This window comes from Mercenaria mercenaria, chromosome 2 (assembly GCF_021730395.1).
Source record: "Mercenaria mercenaria strain notata chromosome 2, MADL_Memer_1, whole genome shotgun sequence".
Classification (NCBI taxonomy): domain Eukaryota; kingdom Metazoa; phylum Mollusca; class Bivalvia; order Venerida; family Veneridae; genus Mercenaria; species Mercenaria mercenaria.
Genome location: NC_069362.1, coordinates 104108970 through 104131664, shown reverse-complemented (window position 1 = coordinate 104131664; position 22695 = coordinate 104108970). Strand labels below are relative to the sequence as shown.

Here is a 22695-nt window from a genome sequence, read left to right as displayed (position 1 = left end):
GGTTAACTGCCAACCGTTTCACAACTATTATCTTCCTTTCTGCAAAACATAGTATGTATGTGCATTTTTTATCCAGATAGGGACTCGAGGTTCTCTTTTGGTATTGCACAATTTTTTATCACCAACTGCCAGTGAGTACTAGGTGGATTGAGTAGCTCGTAAAATCTGGTGGTTCTTTCACTCTTTTTACTCCCCCCCCCCCCCCCGCCTCCGCATGGCTATAGTGTTTCATCACTGAACGTTTGCCATTATTATAAAAGATCTGAAATGCCGTTGAAAATGGTGCAAAACAAATCTCATGGGTTTGCATCTTTTTCGACCGGTATATGTAGTCCTGTTATATAATGATATATAGAGCCAGTGTTTCTAGCTTCATTGTCAGTACTAACCTGTTCTTTACAAATAAAGGATTTCTTGCCCACAAATCAGAGACTGACCATGAACAAGTTGTATCAAGTGGATCATCTGACAGTATTATCGCTTGCCAAAACTTTAACATGAGGGTCATGATGGCCCGTGATCGCTCGCCAGACCAAGTCTCGTGAACATCAGGTAAAAAATATGGACTTTATATATGTCGGTCTTTTATTTGACCTAGTGACCCAGTTTAAAACATAGCCTAAGGTAACCCAAATCTTATCTTGACCTATATTTCATACAAACATCTAAGAAACATTGCAATGCTATCTTAATTAAATGTATAAGGGAACGAGAGCGGCCTCGACTATTCGAAGAACTGATGGAAGTATGGGGTCAAAATATTACCAGAAAGAAGAAAGAGATAATTGTACCTGTATTTGTGGATCTGGATAAGTCTGGCACTATATAGCAATGTGTGACCACAATGGTAAGCAAGTGTTCAAAGTTTCAAAGCCATATATCAAACAGTTTAGACAAAATATGGAATGGTATGCGAATCTTACCTAATTTCTATGTAAAAAATGGGCTAAAGTCCTTGTCCTAGTTATGTAGTCTTCCCTACATATGTAGACTATGATGGTAAACAAGTTGTCAAAGTTTTAAAGCCATATGAACAACGGGTAAGGCAAAATATGGACTGGTATGAAAATAAATTGACTGATTTCCAAGTCCAGAAAGGGCCATCATTCAGCCAAGATAGTTAGAGTTATGTACTCACAAGTGTTCAAAGTTTCAAAGCCACATGTCAAATAGTTTTGACAAAACGTTGACTTGTACGAAAACTGAAGCAATTTTCAAGTCCAAAAAGGGCAATAATTCAGCCAAAATAGTTACGTACTCAGATTTTATTTGTTTGTTTTGGGTTTAACGCCGTTTTTCAACAGTTTTTCAGTTATGTAACGGTGGACAGTTAACCTATAACCAGTGTTCCTGGATTCTGTACCAGTAAACCTGTTCTCCGCAAGTAACTGCCAACTTCCCTACATGAATCAGAGGTGGAGGACGAATGATTTCAGACACAATGTATATTATCAAATCGTCACAGAAAACATACGCCTCGTCTAGGGCTAGAACTCACGACCCCGAGATCCGTGCTCTCCCTATTGAGCTAAGCAGGCGGGCTGTATGTACTCAGATGGAAATCAAGATAAGTGTTCAAGTCACGTGCCAAATAGTTTCGACAAAACATGGACTTGTACGAAAACTGAACCAACTAGAAAATGCTTTTGTCTCCCCCAATGCACAGTCGTAATAGGCAAGAAGTCAATAGGGGACAGGAGCGTAAGTCAGAGACGCTGATGGTCGTCTCCAATAGGGATAGGCTACTTGGCATGTCCAATCACCCTATGGAGTTTCAACATTCTGGGTCAAGTGGTTCTCAAGTTATTGATAAGAAAACTTTTTCCATGTTCAGACTCCTGTGACCTTGACCTTTGATTAAGTGACCCTAAAATCAATATGGGTCAACTACTCTGCACGTCCAATCATCCAATGAAGTTTTAACAATCTGAGTCAAGTGGTTCTCAAGTTACTGATCGGAAACCGTTTTTGTATGTTCTGGTCCCTATGACCTCGACCTTTGATCAAGAGACTCAAAAATCAATAGGGGTCATCTACTCTACTTGTTCAATCATCCTATGAAGTTTCAACGTTCTGGGTCAAGTGGTTCTCGAGTTACTGATCAGAAACGGTTTTCAATGTTCTTGTGACCTTGACCTTTGATCTAGTAACCCCAAAACTAATAGCGGTTATCTACTCAGTAAGCCCTATCACCCTGTGAAGTTTGAAGGTTCTCCAACTATTGATCAAAAATGAAGTGTGACACACAGATGGCCCCTGTTACCCTGACCTTTGATGGAGTGACCCTTACTACTCTGCATGTCCAATCACAGGGATATAAATTAGCAGGGGCCCAGTAGCCCATGGCCATAGATTTTGGGCTGGGCCCCCAAAATTGTTGGAGAAATTGTCCATTTACCTAATTATAATGTTAAACAATTACTTTTGACAGTCAAAGAAATTAGGAGTAGGTCAAAGTAAAGATTATGCCAGATTACTTTTGAAATCTGTAAAAGTATATTAAAGGTGGTCCAAATCTTTTTGCTGTACCTTAAAAACAAACAAGAGGACCATGATGGTCCTGAATCGCTCACCTCTTCCCACATGACCCAGTTTTTAGTATGACGTCGTTTTTTCTATTATTTGACATAGTGACCTAGTTTTTGAGCTCATGTGACCCAGTTTTGAAACTGACCTAGATATTATCAAGATAAAAATTCTGGCCAATTTGCATGAAGATCCATTGAAAAATATGGTCTCTAGACAGGTCACAAGGTTTTTCTATTATTTGACCTATTGACCTAGTTTTCGAAGGTACGTGACCCTGTTTTGAACTTTACCTAGATATCATCAAGGTGAACATTCTCACTAATTTTCATGAAGATCTCATGAAAAATATGGCCTAGTTTTTGACCGCAGGTGACCCAGTTTCGAAACTGACCTAGATATCATCAAGGTGAACATTCAGATCAATTTTCATGAAGATCCATTGAAAAATATGGCCTCTAGAGAGGTCAAAAGATTTTAATAATTTTAGACCTACTGACCTAGTTTTTGACCGCAGTTGACCCAGTTTCAAACTTGACCTAGATATCATCAAGATGAACATTCAGACCAACTTTCATACAGATCCCATGAAAAGTATGGTCTCTAGAGAGGTCGCAAGGTTTTTTTTATTATTTGACCTACTGACCTAGTTTTTTTATGGCAAGTGACCCAGTTTCAAACTTGACCTAGATATCATCAAGATGAACATTCTGACCAATTTTTATGGAGATCCATTCACAAGTATGGCCTCTAGAAAGGTCACAAGGTTTTTCTATTTTTAGACCTACTGACCTAGTTTTTGACCGCACATGACCCTGTTTCGAACTTGATCTAGATATCATCAAGATGAACATTCAGACCAATTTTCATACAGATCCCATGAAAAATATGGCCTTTAGAGAGGTCACAAGGTTTTTCTATTATTTGACCTACTGACCTAGTTTTGAAGGCACGTGACCCACTTTTGAACTTGACCTAGATATCATCAAGATGAACATTCAGACCAACTTTCATACAGATCCCATGAAAAATATGGCCTCTGGAGAGGTCACAAGGTTTTTCTATTATTTGACCTACTGACCTAGTTTTTGATGGTACGTGACCCGCTTTCGAACTTGACCTAGATATCATCAAGGTGAACATTCTGACCAATTTTCATGAAGATCTCATGAAATATATGGCCTCTAGAGAGGTCACAAGGTTTTTCTATTTTTAGACCTACTGACCTAGTTTTTGACCGCATGTGACCCAGTTTCGAACCTGACTTAGATATCATCAAGATGAACATTCAGACCAACTTTCATACAGTTCCCATGAAAAATACGGGCTTTAGAGAGGTCACAAGGTTTTTCTATTATTTGACCTACTGACCTAGTTTTAGATGGCACGTGACCCAGTTTCGAACTTGACCTAGATATCATCAAGGTGAACGTTCTGACCAATTTTCATGAAGATCTTTTGAAATATATGGCCTCTGGAGAGGTCACAAGGTTTTTCTATTTTTAGGCCTACTGACCTAGTTTTTGAAGGCACGTGACCCAGTTTCGAACTTGACCTAGATATCATTAAGGTAAACATTCTGACCAATTTTCATGAAGATCTTGTGAAATATATGGCCTCTAGAGAGGTCACAAGGTTTTTCTATTTTTAGACCTACTGACCTAGTTTTTGACGGCACGTGACCCAGTTTCGAACTCGACCTAGATATCATCAAGATGAACATTCTGACCAATTTTCATGAAGATCTTGTGAAATATATGGCCTCTAGAGAGGTCACAAGGTTTTTCTATTTTTAGACCTACTGACCTAGTTTTTGAAGGCATGTGACCCAGTTTCGAACTTGACCTAGATATCATCAAGGTGAACATTCTGACCAATTTTCATGAAGATCTTTTGAAATATATGGCCTCTAGAGAGGTCACAAGGTTTTTCTATTTTTAGATCTACTGACCTAGTTTTTGATGGCACGTGACCCAGTTTCGAACTTGACCTAGATATCATCAAGATGAACATTCTGACCAAATTTCATAAAGATCCCATGAAAAATGTGACCTCTAGAGTGGTCACAAGCAAAAGTTTACGGACGCACGCACGCACGGACGGACGGACGGACGACGGACACCACGCGATCACAAAAGCTCACCTTGTCACTTTGTGACAGGTGAGCTAAAAATAGGTCAGTAGGTCACATTGATGGTCATTGAAAGTCAGTTTAGAGATTGGCAAGCAAAACTGTACATGTCATCCAATTTTCAAGGTTGTATGATAAAAAATCAAGGAAGTAGGTCAGTAGGTCATATTGATGGTCACTGAAAGTAAGTTTTAAGATTGGTGAGCAAAACTGTACATGTCATCCAAATTTCAAGGCTGTATTTTAAACAAGAGGGTCATGATGACCCTATAACGCTCACCTATTAAACTTGGCCTCAGAATCATCAAGATAAACATTATGACCAAGTTTCGTGAAGATAGAGTCGTAAATGTGGCATCTACATTAACAAGCTTTCCCTTTGACCACAGGCAATCATCCTATGACGTCTTAGGCTTGTATGCCAAAGCGTTCTCCAGTTATCGATCGGACCCAAAAAACAATAGGGGTTATTTACTGACAACAGGCAATCATCCTATGAAACTTTACCACTGCAGGCCTAAGCATTCTCTAGTTATTGAGCGAAGAAATGAAATTCCGAAATTAGATGAAGATAGGGTCATAAATGTGGCCTCTAGTGTTAACAAGCTTTGTGATTTGAGCACGTGACCTAGTTTTTGACCCCACATGACCCAGATTCAAACTTGACCTAGGGATCATTAAGATAAACTTTCATGAAGACAGGGTCATAAATATGACCTCTAGAATGTTAACAAGCGTTCCTTCGATTTGAGTGGGTGACCTAGTTTTAGACCCCACATGACCAAGTTTCAAAACTAACCTATGGATCATCAAGATAAACATTCTGACCAAGTTCCATGAAGATAGGGTCAACTAGAAGATGCTTTTGTAGAAAAGCGCATGTCTCTCCCAATGCAAGTTGTATAGGCAAGAAGTCAATAGGGGACAGGAGCCAATGATGGTTGGCTGCAATAGGGATCATCTACTTGGCATGTCCAATCATCCCACTAAGTTTGGACATTCTGGGCCTAGTGGTTCTCAGATATGAACTGCAAACGGTTTTCCATGGGCAGGCCCCTGTGACCTTGACCTTTGATCGAATGACCCCAAAATCAGTAGGGATCATTCTACTCTGCATGTCCAATCATCCTATTATGTTTCAACATTCTGGGTCAAGTGATTCTTGTTATTGATTGAAAAGTTTTTTATATTCAGCCCCCTGTGACCTTGCCCTTTGATGGAGTGACCACAAAAACAATAGGGGCCATCTACTCTGTAAGTCCCATCACCCTATGAAATTTGAAGGTTTTAGGTAAAATGGTTCTTAAGTTATTGACTGGAAATGGATTTCCATGTTCTGTCTGCTGCAACCTTGACCTTTAATAGAATGACTAAAAAAACAATAGGGGTCATCTATCCTGCAAGACCAATCATACTACGAAGTTTCAACATTCTGGGTCAAGTGGTTCTCAAGTTACTGATCAGAAATGGTTTTTCATGTTCAGGTCCCTGTGGCCTTGATCTTTGATGGAGTGACCCCAAAAACAATAGGGGTCGTCTACTCCAAAAGCCCTGTCATCCTATAGGGTTTGAAGGTTCCAAGTCAAATGGTTCTCCAGTTATTGATTGGAAATGAAGTGTGGCGGACGGACAGGGCAAAACAGTATCATATTCATATATGCTGGAAAACTTTCACCTATGAATATGTCTCCCCCAGTGGTGGTGGTGGTTGTTGGATGGGGGGCGGGGAGAGACATAAAAATGTGGCCTCTACAGTGTCAACAAGCTTTTCTTCAATTTGCGTGCTGACCTTGTTTTTGACCCACATGACCCAGTTTCGAACCTGGCCTAGGTATGATCAAGATAAACATTCTGACCAAGTTCCATGCAGATAGGGTCATAAATGTGGCCTCTAGGGTGTTAAACTTTGCCTTTCATTTGACCTAGTGACCTAGATTTTCACCCTACATGACCCAGTTTCGAACTTTGCCTAGAGATCTTCAAGATAAACATTCTTTGCAAATTTGTATCAAATCAAATATAAATAAATATAAATGAAACCTCTATATGGCTGAAAGGGCCAAACTAGAAAATTTTGCCCCTTTCAAGGGCAGTAACTCCAGAACACATGATGGAACCTAGCCGGTTTTCGAAAGGAACTGAGATCTTATTGTGACTTAAGTTGTGTGTAAGTGTGGTTAAAATCAAATATAAAATGTCACTTCTATCGTGTTCACAAGGTAAAAATTAACAAATTTTGGCTCTTTCATGGGTCAAATAGGGGCCTTAACTCAGGAACCTACGATTGGATCTTACAGATTCATCATGGAATCCAAGATTTATTGTTGTTAAAAATATTTTGCAAGTTTGTATTAAACCAAACCATAAATGAAGTCTCTATATGGCCGCAAAAGCCAAAATATCAAATTTTGGCCCTTTAAGGGGCCATAACTCTGGAACCCATGACGGGATCTGGTCAGTTTTTGAAAGAAACCGAAATATTATGCCAATAAAAGTTGTGTGCAAATTCGATTAAAGTTGTTTGCAAAATGTGGTCTCTATTGTGTTCACAAGCCAAAAATAGCAAATTTTGCAAGTTTGTATCAAATCAAACCATAAATGAAGTCTCTATATGGCTGCAAAAGAGGCCACAACTCTGGAACCAATGATAGGATCTCACCAGTTTTCGAAAGGAACCGCGGTATTATGCTAATACAAATTGTATGAAAGTTTGATGAAGTCGATTGCAAAATGTAGTCTCTATCGTGTTCATAAGCCAAAAATTGCAATTTTTGGCCTATTAAGTGGCCATTACTCTGGAACCCATAATGGGATCTGGCCAGTTTTCGAAAGGAACCGAGATATTATGCCAATACAAGTTAAGTGCAAGTCTGATTAAACTTGATTGCAAAATGTGGTCTCTATCGAGTTCACAATTCAACAAGAGATCACAGAGTGATCTTGGCGCCCACCAATGTGCCATTTTTGAGAGTTCCAAATTTTAAGACTTATTGACTAGCTAAAGGTCAAATTTCATTTCCGTACAAAACACTGTGCATGTGGTCCAAATTCGAAAGCTTAGCTTGAGAAATGTGAAAGTAGGTCACTATATCAATTTCAAGGACAAAGTTCTTTGTACACAAAACTATGCATGTGCATCAAGTTTGAAGGCTGTAGTTTGATAAATTTGAAAGTAGGTCACTAGGTCAATCTAAAGGTCAAAGTTTATTTCAGTACACAAAACTATGCAAGTGGTCCAAATTTGAAGGCTGTAGCTTGAGAAATGTGAAAGTAGGTCACTAGGTCAAAATCAAGGTCAAATTACACTTCAGAATTCAAATCTATGCAGGTGGTCCAAATTTAAAGCCTGTACATTCAAAAATGTGAAAGAAGGTCACTAGGTCAAAGCCAAGGTCAAAGTTTGCTTCGGTACACAATCCTATGCATGTACGTCTAAATTTGAAGCCTGTAGCTACAGAAGTGTGAAAGTAAGTCACTAGGTCAACCTTAAGGTCAAAGTTCATTTCGGTACACAAAACTATGCAAGAGGTCCAAATTTGAAGGCTGTAGCTCGAAAAATGTGAAAGTAGGTAACTAGGTCAAAAGCAAGGTCAAATTTTATTTTGGAACACAGAACTATGCATGTGGTTCAAATTTGAAGCCTGTACCTTCAAAAATGTGAAAGTAGGTCACTAGGTCAATGTAAAGGTCAAAGTTTGTTTCGGTACATAAAATTATGCATGTGGTCCAAATCTGAAGGCTGTAGCTTGAGAAATGTGGAAGTAGATCACTAGGTCAAAATGAAGGTCAAATTTCATTTCGGAACACAAAACTATGCATGTGGTCCAAATTTGAAGGCTGTAGCTTGAGAAATGTGAAAGAAGGTCACTAGGTCAAAATCAAGGTCAAATTTTATTTCAGAACACAGAACTATGCATGTGGTTCAAATTTGAAGCCTGTACCTTCAAAAATATGAAAGTAGGTCACTAGGTCAATATCAAGGTCAAAATTTTTTCAGTGCACAAAACTATGCATGTGGTCCAAATTTGAAGACTGTAGCTACAGAAATGTGAAAGTAGGTCACTAGGTCAAAATCAAGGTCAACTCATGTCAAGGTTCATCTTGCCACTCAAAACCATACATGTGGTCTAAATTTGAATGTTGTAGGTTATTGACAAGAAGATTTTAAAAGCTTTTCCCTATATAAGTCTATATGAACCATGTGACCCCCAGGGTGGGGCCATAATAGACCCTAGGGGATGATTTGAACAAACTTGGTAGAGAACCACTAGAGGATGCTACATTACAAATGCCAAAGCCCTAGGCTTTGTGGTTTGGACAAGAAGATTTTCAAAGTTTTTCCCTATATATGTCTATGTAAACAATGTGACCCCCGGGGCGGGGCCATATTTGACCCTAGGGGAATAATTGGAACAATCTTAGCAGAAGACCACTAGATAATGTCGCATACAAAATATCAAAGCCCTAGGCCCTGTGTTTTTGAATAAGAGGTTTTACAAAGTTTTCCCTATATAAGTCTATATATACCATGTGACCCCCGGGGCGGGGCCATATTAGACCCCAGGGAAATAATTTGAATCATTTTGGTAGAGGACCACTAGATGATGCTTCATACCAAATATCAAAGCCCTAGGCTCTGTGGTTTTGGACAAGAAGATTTTCAAGTTTTTCCCTATATAAACCTATGTAAATTATAGAAATAAACAAAGGGCCATAACTCACTAAAGAATTGTTGAACCAGTCTGATTTTCAGTGGGACACAACTAGGGTATCAATACATCATTCTGACAAAGTTTGGTCAAAATCCCCCTGGTAGTTTCTGAGGAGATGCGATAATGAGAAATTGTTAACGGAAGGACGGACGTCGGACCACGGACGCAGAGTGATTTGAATAGCCCACCATCTGATGATGGTGGGCTAAAAATAGCCAATTTTGGCCCTTTAAGGGGCCATAACTATGGAACCAAAGACTGGATTTGTCCAGTTTTCGAAAGGAATCGAGATATTATGCCAATACAAGCTGTGTGCAAGTTATATTAAAATCAATTGCAAAATGTGGTCTCTATCGTTTTCACAAGAAATTGTGGACGGATGAACGCAGGGCGATCACAAAAAACATGGAAGTAGTCACACTGATGGTCACTGAAAGTAAGTTTTAAGATCGGCATGCAAAACTGTTCATGTCATCCAAATTTCAAATTTGTATCTTAAACAAGAGGGCCCTGTATCGCTCACCTTTATGTTGACCCCACATGACCCAGAGTCGAACTTGACCTAAAGATCATCAAGATTAACATTCTGACCTGGTGACCTAGTTTTTGACCCCACATGACCCAGACTCCAATTTGGCCTGAAGATCATCAAGATTAACATTCTGACCAAGTTTCATGAAGATACAGTCTAATAAGGCCTATGCAATTTTGAAAATTTTCAAATTGGCTGTTATTTGAAAAAACTATATATTGTTTACTACCAGAATGTTTATCTACTGCAAGGAATTTAGTTTTTATAAATAAATTTATTATTTTGTTCACATGTCATTGAATATTACTGAAATTGCAGACTTTTGGGAAAACGGGCATTTTTTACCATATTTAGGTCATATGGAAATGTTTTTAGTAGTGAGCACACTCAAGGACCACAAAAATATTTTGACCATTGGTCCAGCTTATTTCACAGAATTTATGGTCATTTTTTGATTGTGGTCGACAGTTGCACTCATAACGAAAATTTCAGATATGTTTAAAAATTCGATTAAGAATTGAAGGTTTCCCATACCCATAATGTTAAAATCATTTTCAGTTATGTCAGATATTTTCTTCTATAATGAATATATTGTAAAATTTTTTGTACAGTTTGATAAAACAATACTACTTGAAGAAAGAAAACATGTTCTTTACTAAATTTAGAGACTTTCTATTTTTAGGCCATTTTGGTGCAAAAGTGAACCTGCTCCTTTGACCTCTACATTGTTAACAAGCTTTACCTTTGATCTGACCTGGTGATCTAGTTACTGACCCCTAATGACCCAGATTGAAACTTGACCTAAAGATCTTCAAGATTAACATTCTGCCCAAGTCTCATTAAGATACGATCATAAATGTGGCCTCTAGAGTGATCACTACCTTTTCCTTTGATTTGACCTGGTGACCTAGTTTTTGACCCCACATGACCAAGATTCGAACTTGACCTAAAGAGAATCAAGGTTAATATTCTGACCAAGTTTCATGAAGATTAGATAAAGTCATAAATGTGGCCTCTAGTGTGTTAACAAGCTTTTTCTTTAATTTGACCTGGTGACCTAGTTTTTGATACCACCTGACCTAGATTTGAACTTGACCTAAAGATCATCAAGATTAACATTCTAATTTTCATTAAGATACGGTCATAAATGTGGCTAATAGAGTGTTATCTAGCTTTTCCTTTGATTTGACCTGGTGTTAGTAAAGAGATCCGGATGAAATTGTGTGTGCTCAACCACATCATGGTGATCTAAATTGAATTTAAGTTTCATAGTTCTAGGTCAAATACATCACAAGTTATGAAGCAGAAATTGCCATATTTCTAGTACCCTACATAGTTAACACAAGAATCTTCTAAGGCCCATAACTCTGGTGTTACTTGGGCAATCTGACTGAAACTTGACGGGCCGCAAAATCTCAGTGGTGAACACGTTTATGAACTTTTATTTAAATATTCCCAACCACTTCCTAGATATGGTCGGACATGGAATTTTCATTAAATCAAGGGCAATAACTCCGAGAGAAATTGTCCAATCCAAAATAAAACTTGACGGGCATCATTGCAGTATGTTGGTTCATGTTTATTTCAAGTTTTATGAAATTCTACCTGCTAGTTACTGAGAAATGGCTTAGGAAGGACGGACAACGCCATTTCAATACCCCCCTATCCAGATTTCATCGGCTGGGGATAATAAGGAAAAAGTATTTTGGTCCCCAGTGAGGCTTGAACCTAAGCCCCCTGAAAAATTTCAGTCAAAGTAGGTTTATGGCAGGAATTGAATACTCTTCAAAATGAGGTACTCCATTACGGATCTAATATTGTTTAAAAGTAAATCCGACCCAAGACGCATGCAGACAGACACAGGAAAATCACAGAAGCTCACCTTGAGCACATTGGCACAAAAAACCTTTACCTACTAAGTTTCATACAAAGCTCATCTCAATACACTGTCACTGATATCATAATAACAGTGTTTTAATGATGAACAATATCCACAATAAAGTTTTCTTTTTCATTTTTTTTTTATTTAGACTTTGTACATTTTATTTCAACTCTTTCACTGCCAATCCTGAAAAAAAAAGATAATGGAAACTTTTAAATAACATATCTATAGTGAAATAGAACAACTTTCAACATTGTGAGATCAAAATGACAAGAAAACATATTCAAAACTACTATAGCTATCGCCATGATTTTCATCTTATTAATGATAAAAAAAACAACCACAAATTGTAAATATAAAGTAATATTTTGCTATCGTTGTTCAGCATGCCCACAGGATTTTTGAAAAGTGGGTACCTGTACCCACTACTTTTGGAAAAAGTGGGTACAGGCTTAAAAAATCTGGGTACACTGAATTTTCCCAAAATATGAACATATGTACTGGTATGAAAACTAAAAGCAACAGATATTAGATAATGTTTACAGTATTTATTCAGTAAACTCAGTCATACTGTATTTATATAGGCCTAGCCTGTTTACTATATGCTGCTAAGGCATAAAGAACAGTATTTAACTATTACGAATGTCTAAGGCCTAAATGCTTCAGCAGCTTTTTCTCTGGCTTAGGCATTTGCTTACAGTAGTACTCGATGACCATTCTGTTCTGCACATTATTAACAGTACGCCTGCAGGAACTAATGCTGTATGATGCCTATTTTGTAGTGAAAACCCGGCCTTTCATATGGCACTGAGGTCAATTTAATATTTCCATCCAGAATGAAGTTTTTCATGCTCGTCTGCCATTTTTGTTAGTGATGTATTTGGAGTAATCTAGATCGCGCAGATGTTTGCCGCTGGAAGCTTATTGGTTTTCTGTTCAAAAGCAAGCGTTTCCCGGGTTTTAGGTTAGTGACCACCAATTTTTGAGCCGAATTCGTTTATTTGCCGGCCACAACAAATATGCGTTCCTGCACGCACGGCCATCGAAAAATTTGCGTGCACATTGTGTTTTCTGCGTGAAAAACGCAGGATTCTGCGTGACTGGGCATGCTGGTTGTTCTAGTATAAAATAACTTCATTGTTTAAAAGGAAGTAGGACACATCGCAAGACCAAATGCTAATCAAACCGCAACTGGAGTCTTGAACAGAAAACTGTCTAAACTCATAAAATCCATCCTCTATGAAAGAAAAGCTCCACTACTTCACAAAACCCCAGCCCAATACCAAGCCTAAACTTCCCGACTTTTTACTGGTATGAACAGGTCTACAATGTAAAGATTTTTGAGATGGGTGAGAATTCAAGACTACAAAGTGCATCTGATAGAGATATACCTGGAGGAAGTGACTGTCTAAGTTTCTCTGCCTTTTCTCTGTCTTGGATGACCAGTGTGTACAGAAATCGGCTACAGCGAACCTTGAACTTCACATTGTCCTTGTTCTTCTTTATCTTCACAGCTGTATTAAGTAATTTCAAAATAAAATACTACAAAAACAGGATATGTACTTGTTTAAACTGTTTTTTAACAAACTTAAAGCCCTTAACAAAGTTCTGGCAAGTTAAAAAGGCCCTTTACTTTATTTAATGTGAAGCACATCATTCGACCTTGTTTAGAAAGGTAAGTGGTAATAACATGTATTCTTAATCCACAACAAGAGGGCCAATTTGGCCCTAGGTCGCTCACCTGAGAAACACACCATAACAGTGTAAACATGTTCGACCTAGTGATTTCATGGAAACAAATATTCTGGCCAATTTTCATTAGGATTGAACCAAAAATGTGGTCTCTTGAGTTGATATGACCCAGTGACCTAGTTTTTGACCCCAGATGACCCATTATCAAACTTGATCTAGATTTCATCAAGGCAATCCTTCTGACCAAATTTCATGAAGATCAATTGAAAAATACAGTCTCTATCATACACAAGATTTTTCTATGATCTGACCTAGTGACCTTCTTTTTGACCCCTGATGATCCATATTCGAACTCTACCTAGATTTATTCAAGGCAATCATTCTGACCAAATTTCATGAAAATCAATTGAAAAATACAGCCTCTATCACATACACAAGGTTTTTCTTTGATTTGACCTAGTAACCTAGTTTTTGACCCCAGATGACCCATATTCAAATTTGGCCTAGATTTCATCAAGGTAATCATTCTGACCAAATTTCATGAAGATCAATTACAAAATACAGCCTCAATGGCATACACAAGGTTTTTCTTTGATTTGACCTAGTTTTCGACCTCAGATGATCCATATTCAAACTTGACCTAGATTTCATCAAGGCAATCATTCTGACCAAATTTCATGAAGATCAATTAAAAATACAGCCTCTATCGCATACATAAGGTTTTTCTTTGATTTGACCTAGTTTTCTACCCCAGACCCATTTTTGATCTTGGCCTAGGTTTCATCAAGGTTATCATTCTGACCAAATTTCATGAAGATCAGTTGAAAAATACAGCCTCTATCACATACACAAGCTAAATGTTGAAAGACGACAGACAGACACAGGACATCGAGCGATCACAATAAATCACCTGAGCATTGCTCAGGTGAGCTAAAAACAGACAGACAACTGTGTATTTAGTTTTCACCCCTTCTTCAAATTTTCAAGGACACTGTACAGTTCAAACTTTGTTTTTAAAGTCATCCCTACACAAATTAGATCACATATGATATGAATTTCCTAGCTTTCATGACCTGGTATCAGAGTAACTTGCTGGTCACAGGTGCTGCAAAATATACAAGTTTAACCTCTCTTTGTAAACAAGAATGTGTGTAACAAATACATCACTTACATTTAGCATCCTTTCTCCTGGCAGTGAGCAGGAAGTCCTTGATCTCTTGGATCTGTCTTGGCTGAAATAAAAATCATACTATGCTACAATACAAATATTCTTGAACCTATAGATTCATTGCACAATACACACTTTCTGGTAGATTTGTATCTGACTATCTGATTTAATTACCGGTAAATAACACATAGCAAAATACTTGCATTTTAAATGAAACTTTAAAACAACAGCTTTCTCAACTAAGAGTTTTAAAACTAAATCTGTAATGTATAAATTCTTACCATTCTGTCTGGTGTTCAGTCACAAGACAGTGCTCTGAAAGAAACAAACAACTTCTGTCATTAACAAAGTAACGAGTTTACCAGTATTAATTTTGAAGAGTCAAGAATGTCAGAAATGGAGTGATTTAGTAGATAAAAGTGGTATGTAAATCCTTAAGTGTTGATAGAACTTATTCTTTTACAGACTGAGACCAGTTGCCTGCAGAGCAAGTTAAACTTAGCATTAACTGGTTCGCACCAATTTTCCCTAACAATTACCATTTCCCTAATTTCATGTTAAGATTTAATTTTCCTTCAATTTATACATGAACATACTGTGTAATGTCAAATGTACTTGCCAAACTGATTTCTGACTTCCGGAGCATATCGACATATTCCTCCCTACAAAACTTATTTCTATTCTTTCTTGAATTTTTTTTACAACAGTCCTTTTGTAATTAGCAAATCCTAGTCATTGAATGGAGAACATTTATTGACATTTTTGCACCAGTGGACCGAAACCAGTAGGTGCAGTCTTATCATGGTCTGCACTGTTCGCACCAGTAGGTGCAGTCTTATCATGGTCTGCACTGTTCGCCATTCAGTCAGTATCTTTTTGGTTAAGCACCCCTTTTAACAGTTAATGGTACTGTCCAATTTTAAAGATGGACAAGTTCATTATAGAAATTTAGCAGGATAAGGGTTAAAATCAGTCAATACCATTCCCTGTGTTGCCACCCTATTCTGCTTACCATACCTAGTGAGTTAAGTACATTTGTATTTTAATGTCCGTCAACTATAGTAATATATTCAAGAGACAATTTTTCGAAGAGTGTGCTGCATACACAATCATTACAGAGCCCTGCATGAACAACAAAGCGTTACAAAGAACTATAGAAGAATGTCATAGCCAAAATCATCAACAACTATACCACAACACCAACTTCTTAAGTATCAACAACTAGCTTTTTTTTTGCAGCGAGTTTCAATATACACAACAAAGTTTAGTTTTACAAGTTTTACTTTCTCACAAATTATTTACACATTTATTTACAAAGAATAGGCTAGCCATGTGTAATTTATCTAGAATGCTGATTTCACTTTAGCTTCAATATCTGTAAAATGCTAATGAAAAGATCCTGTTACACAATTCTGACATTAATGAAGTAAAATTAATCAGAAGTTACACAAATAATGTTACTATTCAAATGGATTCAAATGCCTGCTCAAAACCCACTTTTTTGTACAATATTTTGTTAACTGACCGATACATTTATTTTTTTTTTATCTTGTTTTTTTTTAAATTATACTTGTTTTCATTCATGATTTTTGTTAATGTGGAATGCATTATCTTTGTATACGTATTTGTTTGTATTTTTGCAATTTATTCTGTAAAGCACTTTTGAACGTGTACAAGTGCATGAAAAGAGTGCTATATAAATGTGGTATAATAATAATAATAATAATTTGAAATCAATGAAATGGATATTCTGCCCACTGAAAGCAAAGTACACTTTTTTTCATCCAAAAAGCCCTTATATCTCTTTTTTATCATTATAATATGCCGTTACACATAACATGACCACACATTTATACAGATATGAATATTTTCTTGTGATACAAGTAAAATGATAACAAAATCCAAAATGATACGTCCCAAACATTGATAAGCATAGCAACTGCATGTGAACCCGGCTCGATGTCCCAAAATGTCTGGAATGGTGTACTGAATACTTCATGGCACACATACACCACGATCGAGTTCATTCCTGGGAAATAGAATGGAGCACCACTCCATACCTTATATACATCCACAGTCAAGTAACAAAACGTAAGTAACACAAACGCCATCGATGCCATGGCCAAAATATAAGAAATCGACCACAAGTTTTTGTTAATTGGAATCCAGCCATCATTTTTACTAGCTTTACACAAGATAGCAGAAATGCTTCCCAACACAACTGACCAGATTAAGAATCTTTTAACTCTTGCTTGAACGCCTTGAAAAGTTACAAGTATTTTTCCTGCTTGCAAGCCCAGGAAGCAGAGAAAGCAGGACGTCAGAACACCTAGAAAACCCTCCGGATCATATGGTACTGTCGTCTGGTAGATTTCAGCACATGTTGGACTTTTATAAATTAGCTTATCTCCAAGTATGGAATAATCCACGTATCGTGCCGCACCTCCTGTACAAAGACTAACATCTTCGCCATTTCCATCATTCGCAAGACCACCCGGCCCTAAATAGCCAGTAGGGCAACCTGGTACTTTGAGAAAAAATGTGATACAAATATGTATAAACAGAAGCAGTAACTGCACAATCCATTCTTTCCAATAGTTTACTAAATCACGTACATCCCTCCATTTCTCAGTAGCCCCTACATTTGAATCCTTCATAACAAACATGTGAACAGTAGCAGTTATAAAGTAAGTAAGGGAGAAGCGCTGAAGCACACCCATCACTCGCCATTTTGTGAAATTTCTGGAACCGGCCGAACTCACTAGAAATCCAAGTGCAAAAAGGACAACTGATCTACGAAGTATTTTGGTAAATATTTTTCCTTTCTGCACATTCTTTCGGGCTAATGAAAGATAAGAATAAGACATTGCTGTTCCCATTATCCATATAAACCATGGAAACACCAAATCTGCTACAGTAAGTCCATTCCATTTGGAATGACTGAAAAACCAATAGTCTGCACCCCCATAATTTACAAACATCATGATAACAAGCGATATCCCACGAAAAGTGTCCAAGGATTTTAGCCGTTCCACCTTCCTATTGCCATTTTCCTTAGAGCCGTTTGTTGGGGTGCCAAGATCTTGTTCCGTGTATGCATAAGTGTCTACAGCATTGGGATGTATCTGATACAAGACCTTCATAAAGCTGCGCTTGCTTTTACTAAATCCTAAACAAGCCAATGCCAGACCAGCAAAAATCCCAATGGTAACATAAATAGTTATATTGCTATCAGCTGGATCACTTCCTGTCCGAATAGGGGACTGACAAGTAATTGTTTTGTCCTTCATTTTTACATAAATCACATAGTTTCCATTTTCTTCAAAACCTGCACCAAGATCTTTACAACTTTCATCAATAACATCAGCCAGGTTAGTGGTGATGATGGCCATCCGTACTGGCCATCTGGTATCAACTATCACAGAACAGTTCTGTTTCTCTGCTGGAATAATTGAGACATTCTGCAGAGCACAAGTGTGACATTCAGCAGAAATCAGCTGTAAAACGATCGTACTGTTCACTCCTTGTGTATTCACAGACAGTTCAGCTATGTTAATTCCACTTCTCGCTGTCCGTGTAGATGGACACATCATAATTGATGGATCGTCACAGCAACAAAATGATACAAAACAACAAAGGATGACAACAACAGAAGTAAACCGGAGATTTGCCATCTTCACTAAGTCGCTCTGTTATACAATGGGATGACAAGATATGCAAAGTGCACTAATAAATTTATATCTAAGTCACATGTTTATTATCATTTATCGAGTTAAATCAGTCAGTCTCTAAGATAACAAGTGGTAAATGCAGGTTATCATATCTCTTTATCAAGGCCAGTCCATTTCATCTAGAGTTCAACAAATTTATCTTTATACTTTCACAGTGATTTTTTTTACTTTTTTTGGCAACAGCCCATGCCTTTTAAATTGGGAATTTTTAGCGCGATAAACTTTAAAATTGGGAAAAATTAACAAAACTTAATAAAGAAATCATTTTGAAAATTTTAAGGTAAATTTATTTCATTCAATATGCACTGAGGTTGAACAGACAGGTTATTTCTGATGTCACAGGATCTGATGGCTCAGATAGCTTAGGGTCACCATGAGCTTGTTGATTTTTGAGGGTCATTTTGTGGGGACTCAGATTTCTTGGACAGATCTCTTTGCTTTTCTGACGTTTGATTTGAATTTGATTTCTCTTTAACTTTACCAAAAGATGTTCGAATGTCTGGAGTACCGATGGCTAGTGATGAAACGATGATCGAGTTAAATCGAATAATCGTCGCCGGCAGCCGCAGGTCGCCGACTATCGATGTTGGAGTTCTGAAATCGATGTCGCTAGCGCTTTTCGGGCAATTGATCCCTTTCCGTTCATTCCATATATCCGTTATTTTCATACATTTCGTTAATTAAACCACAAGGGACGTCACTCTCACACGTTAAAATGGCAGAAAAAAGGTGTCAAGGAAAAGTTTGGTCGACTGTGCGGGCTTATTTTGGCTTCGAAAAAACAAAACAAGGACCACCTATTAAAGAATACCTCAACATGCAATCTCTTATTTGCAAACTCTGCCGAAAATCATATGTGAACAAAGGTATCTTTTCGTACCCAAACTATTCGAACCCTGCGTAATTCGTATGGACTTTGTGAATTATTAAACAATGATCCCGATGTGCCTCTCTGTGTCTGTCAATTTGTCAACCTTATTTTGAAATAGTCTTGAACTGTCTTGTTTTATATTTATCTTATCAAGCCAACGAGATTGAAATTAAATTAACCAATTTTATACTTATAGAAATTTATAGTTAAAAGTAAAAATGCATTCCCTAAATACATTAAATGTATTCACCATGATCACTTGACACTGTTATTGGTTTAATTTACTTGTCAAGAAAAGTATTTACTAGTACAATTTTAATAAACATCCCTAGTCCCAAGTAATGATAAAAGCATAGTATATTTGTTTTATGAAATTATCTGAAATGTATTGACAGTATTGCCTAAGTGGAATCTATAATAAGAGTATAATTATAGGTAAGTCTGAATGCTTTTACTTTCGATTATATAATCGATTGTGAATCGAAATAGCTGTTCAGATTCGATTCGATTATCGATTTTGTTTTGAAACCGATTTTACAACACTACCGATGGCATGTTTAAGTTTTATTTTCTTATTATAATATTTGGAATTATGCAACATTTTCCCATAATTTAGGTAATTTTCTAACAATTTTTTTTCCAGACTCATTTTGACAAATGAAAAAGCATTTAGCAACCGTGATGAAAATCATACTAAATGCTGTACTATGCCATGACCCGTTTTATGTAAACTACGTGCTTCGAATTGGCAACAAAATTCTGCAAATAAACCATAATAAGAGTCGGAATTTTTATGATTATTTGCATCGTTTTAGTTCAACTTTCACAAGAAATCAATCTTATTGAGAAAAATCATCTCGTTTTTGGGAATTTTAAAACATTTTTTGGGAATTTTGACCATTTTTGTCAATTGGGAAGACGCCGAATTTCTGAGTCAAATCGGTGCAAAAAAATCACTGTTTCATATTTTGATATAGGCTTGTTACATGAAAAGAAGCTCTTTGGATTCCCAGTATATTTTTTTCATAACTTTGCAGCATTGTTTGACCTAAACGCAAAACTTAACCAAGAAGTCTGATATTTTCTTAGTCCAAAAGGGGCCATAATTCTTGCAAAAAGCAGGATGGAGTTATGCTTCTTGCTGTACAGAGTCAGCTATTGAAGGTGAACAAGTGTTGCAAGTTTTTAAGCAAAGGCTTTTAAAGTTTAGGAGAAAGCTGACCTAAAAATAAAACTTAACCAGGCATTGCCGACGCCGATCAAGTGATGATAATAACTAATCATTTTTTCTCTCTCAAAAACTCATGATGAGCTAGAAATGCAAAACAGAGTTATTGAACCTGTACAATGCATGTCAGCCCATCACAGTGGACAACTGTGTAAAGTTTCAATCCATTCCCGTAAGTAGATACCGAGTTATCAGCTTACATACAAAAACATAACCAACACGACTATGGCATGTCAAACGTTGCTAAATTATATATGTATGTTATTATTGTATGTTTATTATTGTTATTCAATGTCGTGTCCTTCATATTCTAAAAATTGCTATTGTTATTGTATGTATCGTTATTCTTATGGTATGTTCGATATTCTTATGGTAAAAGTCATTATTGTTATTATATTTCGTTATTGTTATTGTATCTTTGATACTGTTATTCAATATCTTGTCATTCATATTCCAAGTGTTACCATTGTTATTCTATATGTCCTTATTCTTATTGTATGTTCGATATTCTTATTGTAAAAGACGTTATTGTTGTTGTATATTCAATATTGTTGACTCAAAATAGCTTAAACAATAACTAGAAATGTGTCCATGGGACACAGATGCCCCCACTACATGACATTAAAATGATAATTTTTTCCCAGGTCAGGGGCCAGAACTCCTACAATACTGAATGAATCCGGATGCGAAACCCCAGGTGCACAACTGCACATGCTGACCAACATTCCTGTAAACTTTGGTGACTCTAGGTCAAATACTTTTGGAGCTACGCACGACACAACATTAAAATGACCCATTTTTAACTAAGTCAGTGGCTATAACTCCTACATGACTGAATGAATCCGGATGCGAAACCCCAGGTGCACAACTGCATATGCTGACCAACATTCCTGTAAACTTTGGTGATTCTAGGTCAAATACTTTTGGAGCTATACGCGACACAACATTAAAATGACCAATTTTTTACTAAGTCAGGGGCCAGAACTCCTACATGACTGGATGAATCCAGACGCGAAACCCCAGGTGCACAACTGCACATGCTGACCAACATTCCTGTAAACTTTGGTGACTGTAGGTCAAATACTTTTTGAGCTATGCGCGACACAACATTAAAATGACCATTTTTTTACTAAGTCAGGGGCCATAACTCCTACATGACTGGATGAATCCGGACCCGAAACCCCAGGTGCACAACTACACATGCTGACCAACATTCCTGTAAAGTTTTGTGACTCTAGGTCATATACTTTTGGAGCTAGGCACGACACAACATTAAAATGACCAATTTTTACAAAGTCAGGGGCCATAACTTTTACATGACTGAATGAATCCGGACGCGAAACCCCAGGTGCATAACTACACATGCTGACCAACATTCCTGTAAAGTTTTGTGACTATATGTCAAATACTTTCAGAGCTACGCGCGACACATTTTCGGAAGGACGGACGGACGGACAAGAGCAAATCTATATGCCCCCCCCCCCACCCCCAAGCGGTGGGGGCATAAAAATCAATGAAAGAGTAATTAAAACTCTCTTTTTAGATTGCGCAAATTTATTTCAAATATAGAAAATTATCTTTCTTTTATCAAATTTTCAAAATCAAAATTATATGGGAATTTTGCTTAAGAAAACTTCTGCTCATGAACAGACTCAATCAAACCAGGAAGGTCTAATACGGGGAGTAGAAACTCCGTATAAATCAATACATTTATCTGTATTATGCTGTCGTCCATACCTGTAAATATCGACCAGTCGTTAGCGATCGATATTTTGTTTTCGCCACTATCGATTAGCGTGTAATTAGCATATTACCTCATGTTAATCATGGAGCTATAACACTTATTGTTCAAAGGGTTTACCAGTCACATGTTATGTGGCGATAATTAGAATATCAGGGATTGATCTAAAGGGATTCTGAAGCAAAAACAGCATGCGACTGCATGTGGTGGTATGCTATATTATTACGAATTAACTCGAGCTCACTTCCCTGAAGAAATATTTTACCACGTAACTTCAAACCTTTATCAAAGGGCCGATTTTTGTTGGATTTGAATAAAAAACAAGAGCTGTCGGAGGACAGCAACGCTCGACTATTTAACAGCCTTGTCGCTTGAATGAATAAGAAAGTCGAAAAAGGGGCATAATTTAGTAACAAGAGCACCGCCTTGCGGGTGCTGACGCTCATCTGATTTTTTTTGTGTAATAGAAATATTGTCCTAC

At 37.2% G+C, this 22695-nt stretch overlaps 1 protein-coding gene across 1 annotated transcript; it reads right to left on the bottom strand.

The window, feature by feature from the left end:
* Window positions 1–15906: 15906 nt before the first annotated feature.
* On the bottom strand, window positions 15907–18297 carry LOC123564772 (heparan-alpha-glucosaminide N-acetyltransferase-like). The gene has a single exon (XM_045358582.2). It carries the CDS (start codon window positions 18234–18236, stop codon window positions 16494–16496), a length of 1743 nt encoding a protein of 580 aa, XP_045214517.2. The 5' UTR covers window positions 18237–18297; the 3' UTR covers window positions 15907–16493.
* Window positions 18298–22695: the final 4398 nt, after the last annotated feature.

What these genes read in the sequence shown, in the direction of transcription:
- LOC123564772 (XM_045358582.2), bottom strand. Translation starts at nt 18,236, where the DNA reads ATGATGTGTCCATCTACACGGACAGCGAGAAGTGGAATTAACATAGCT.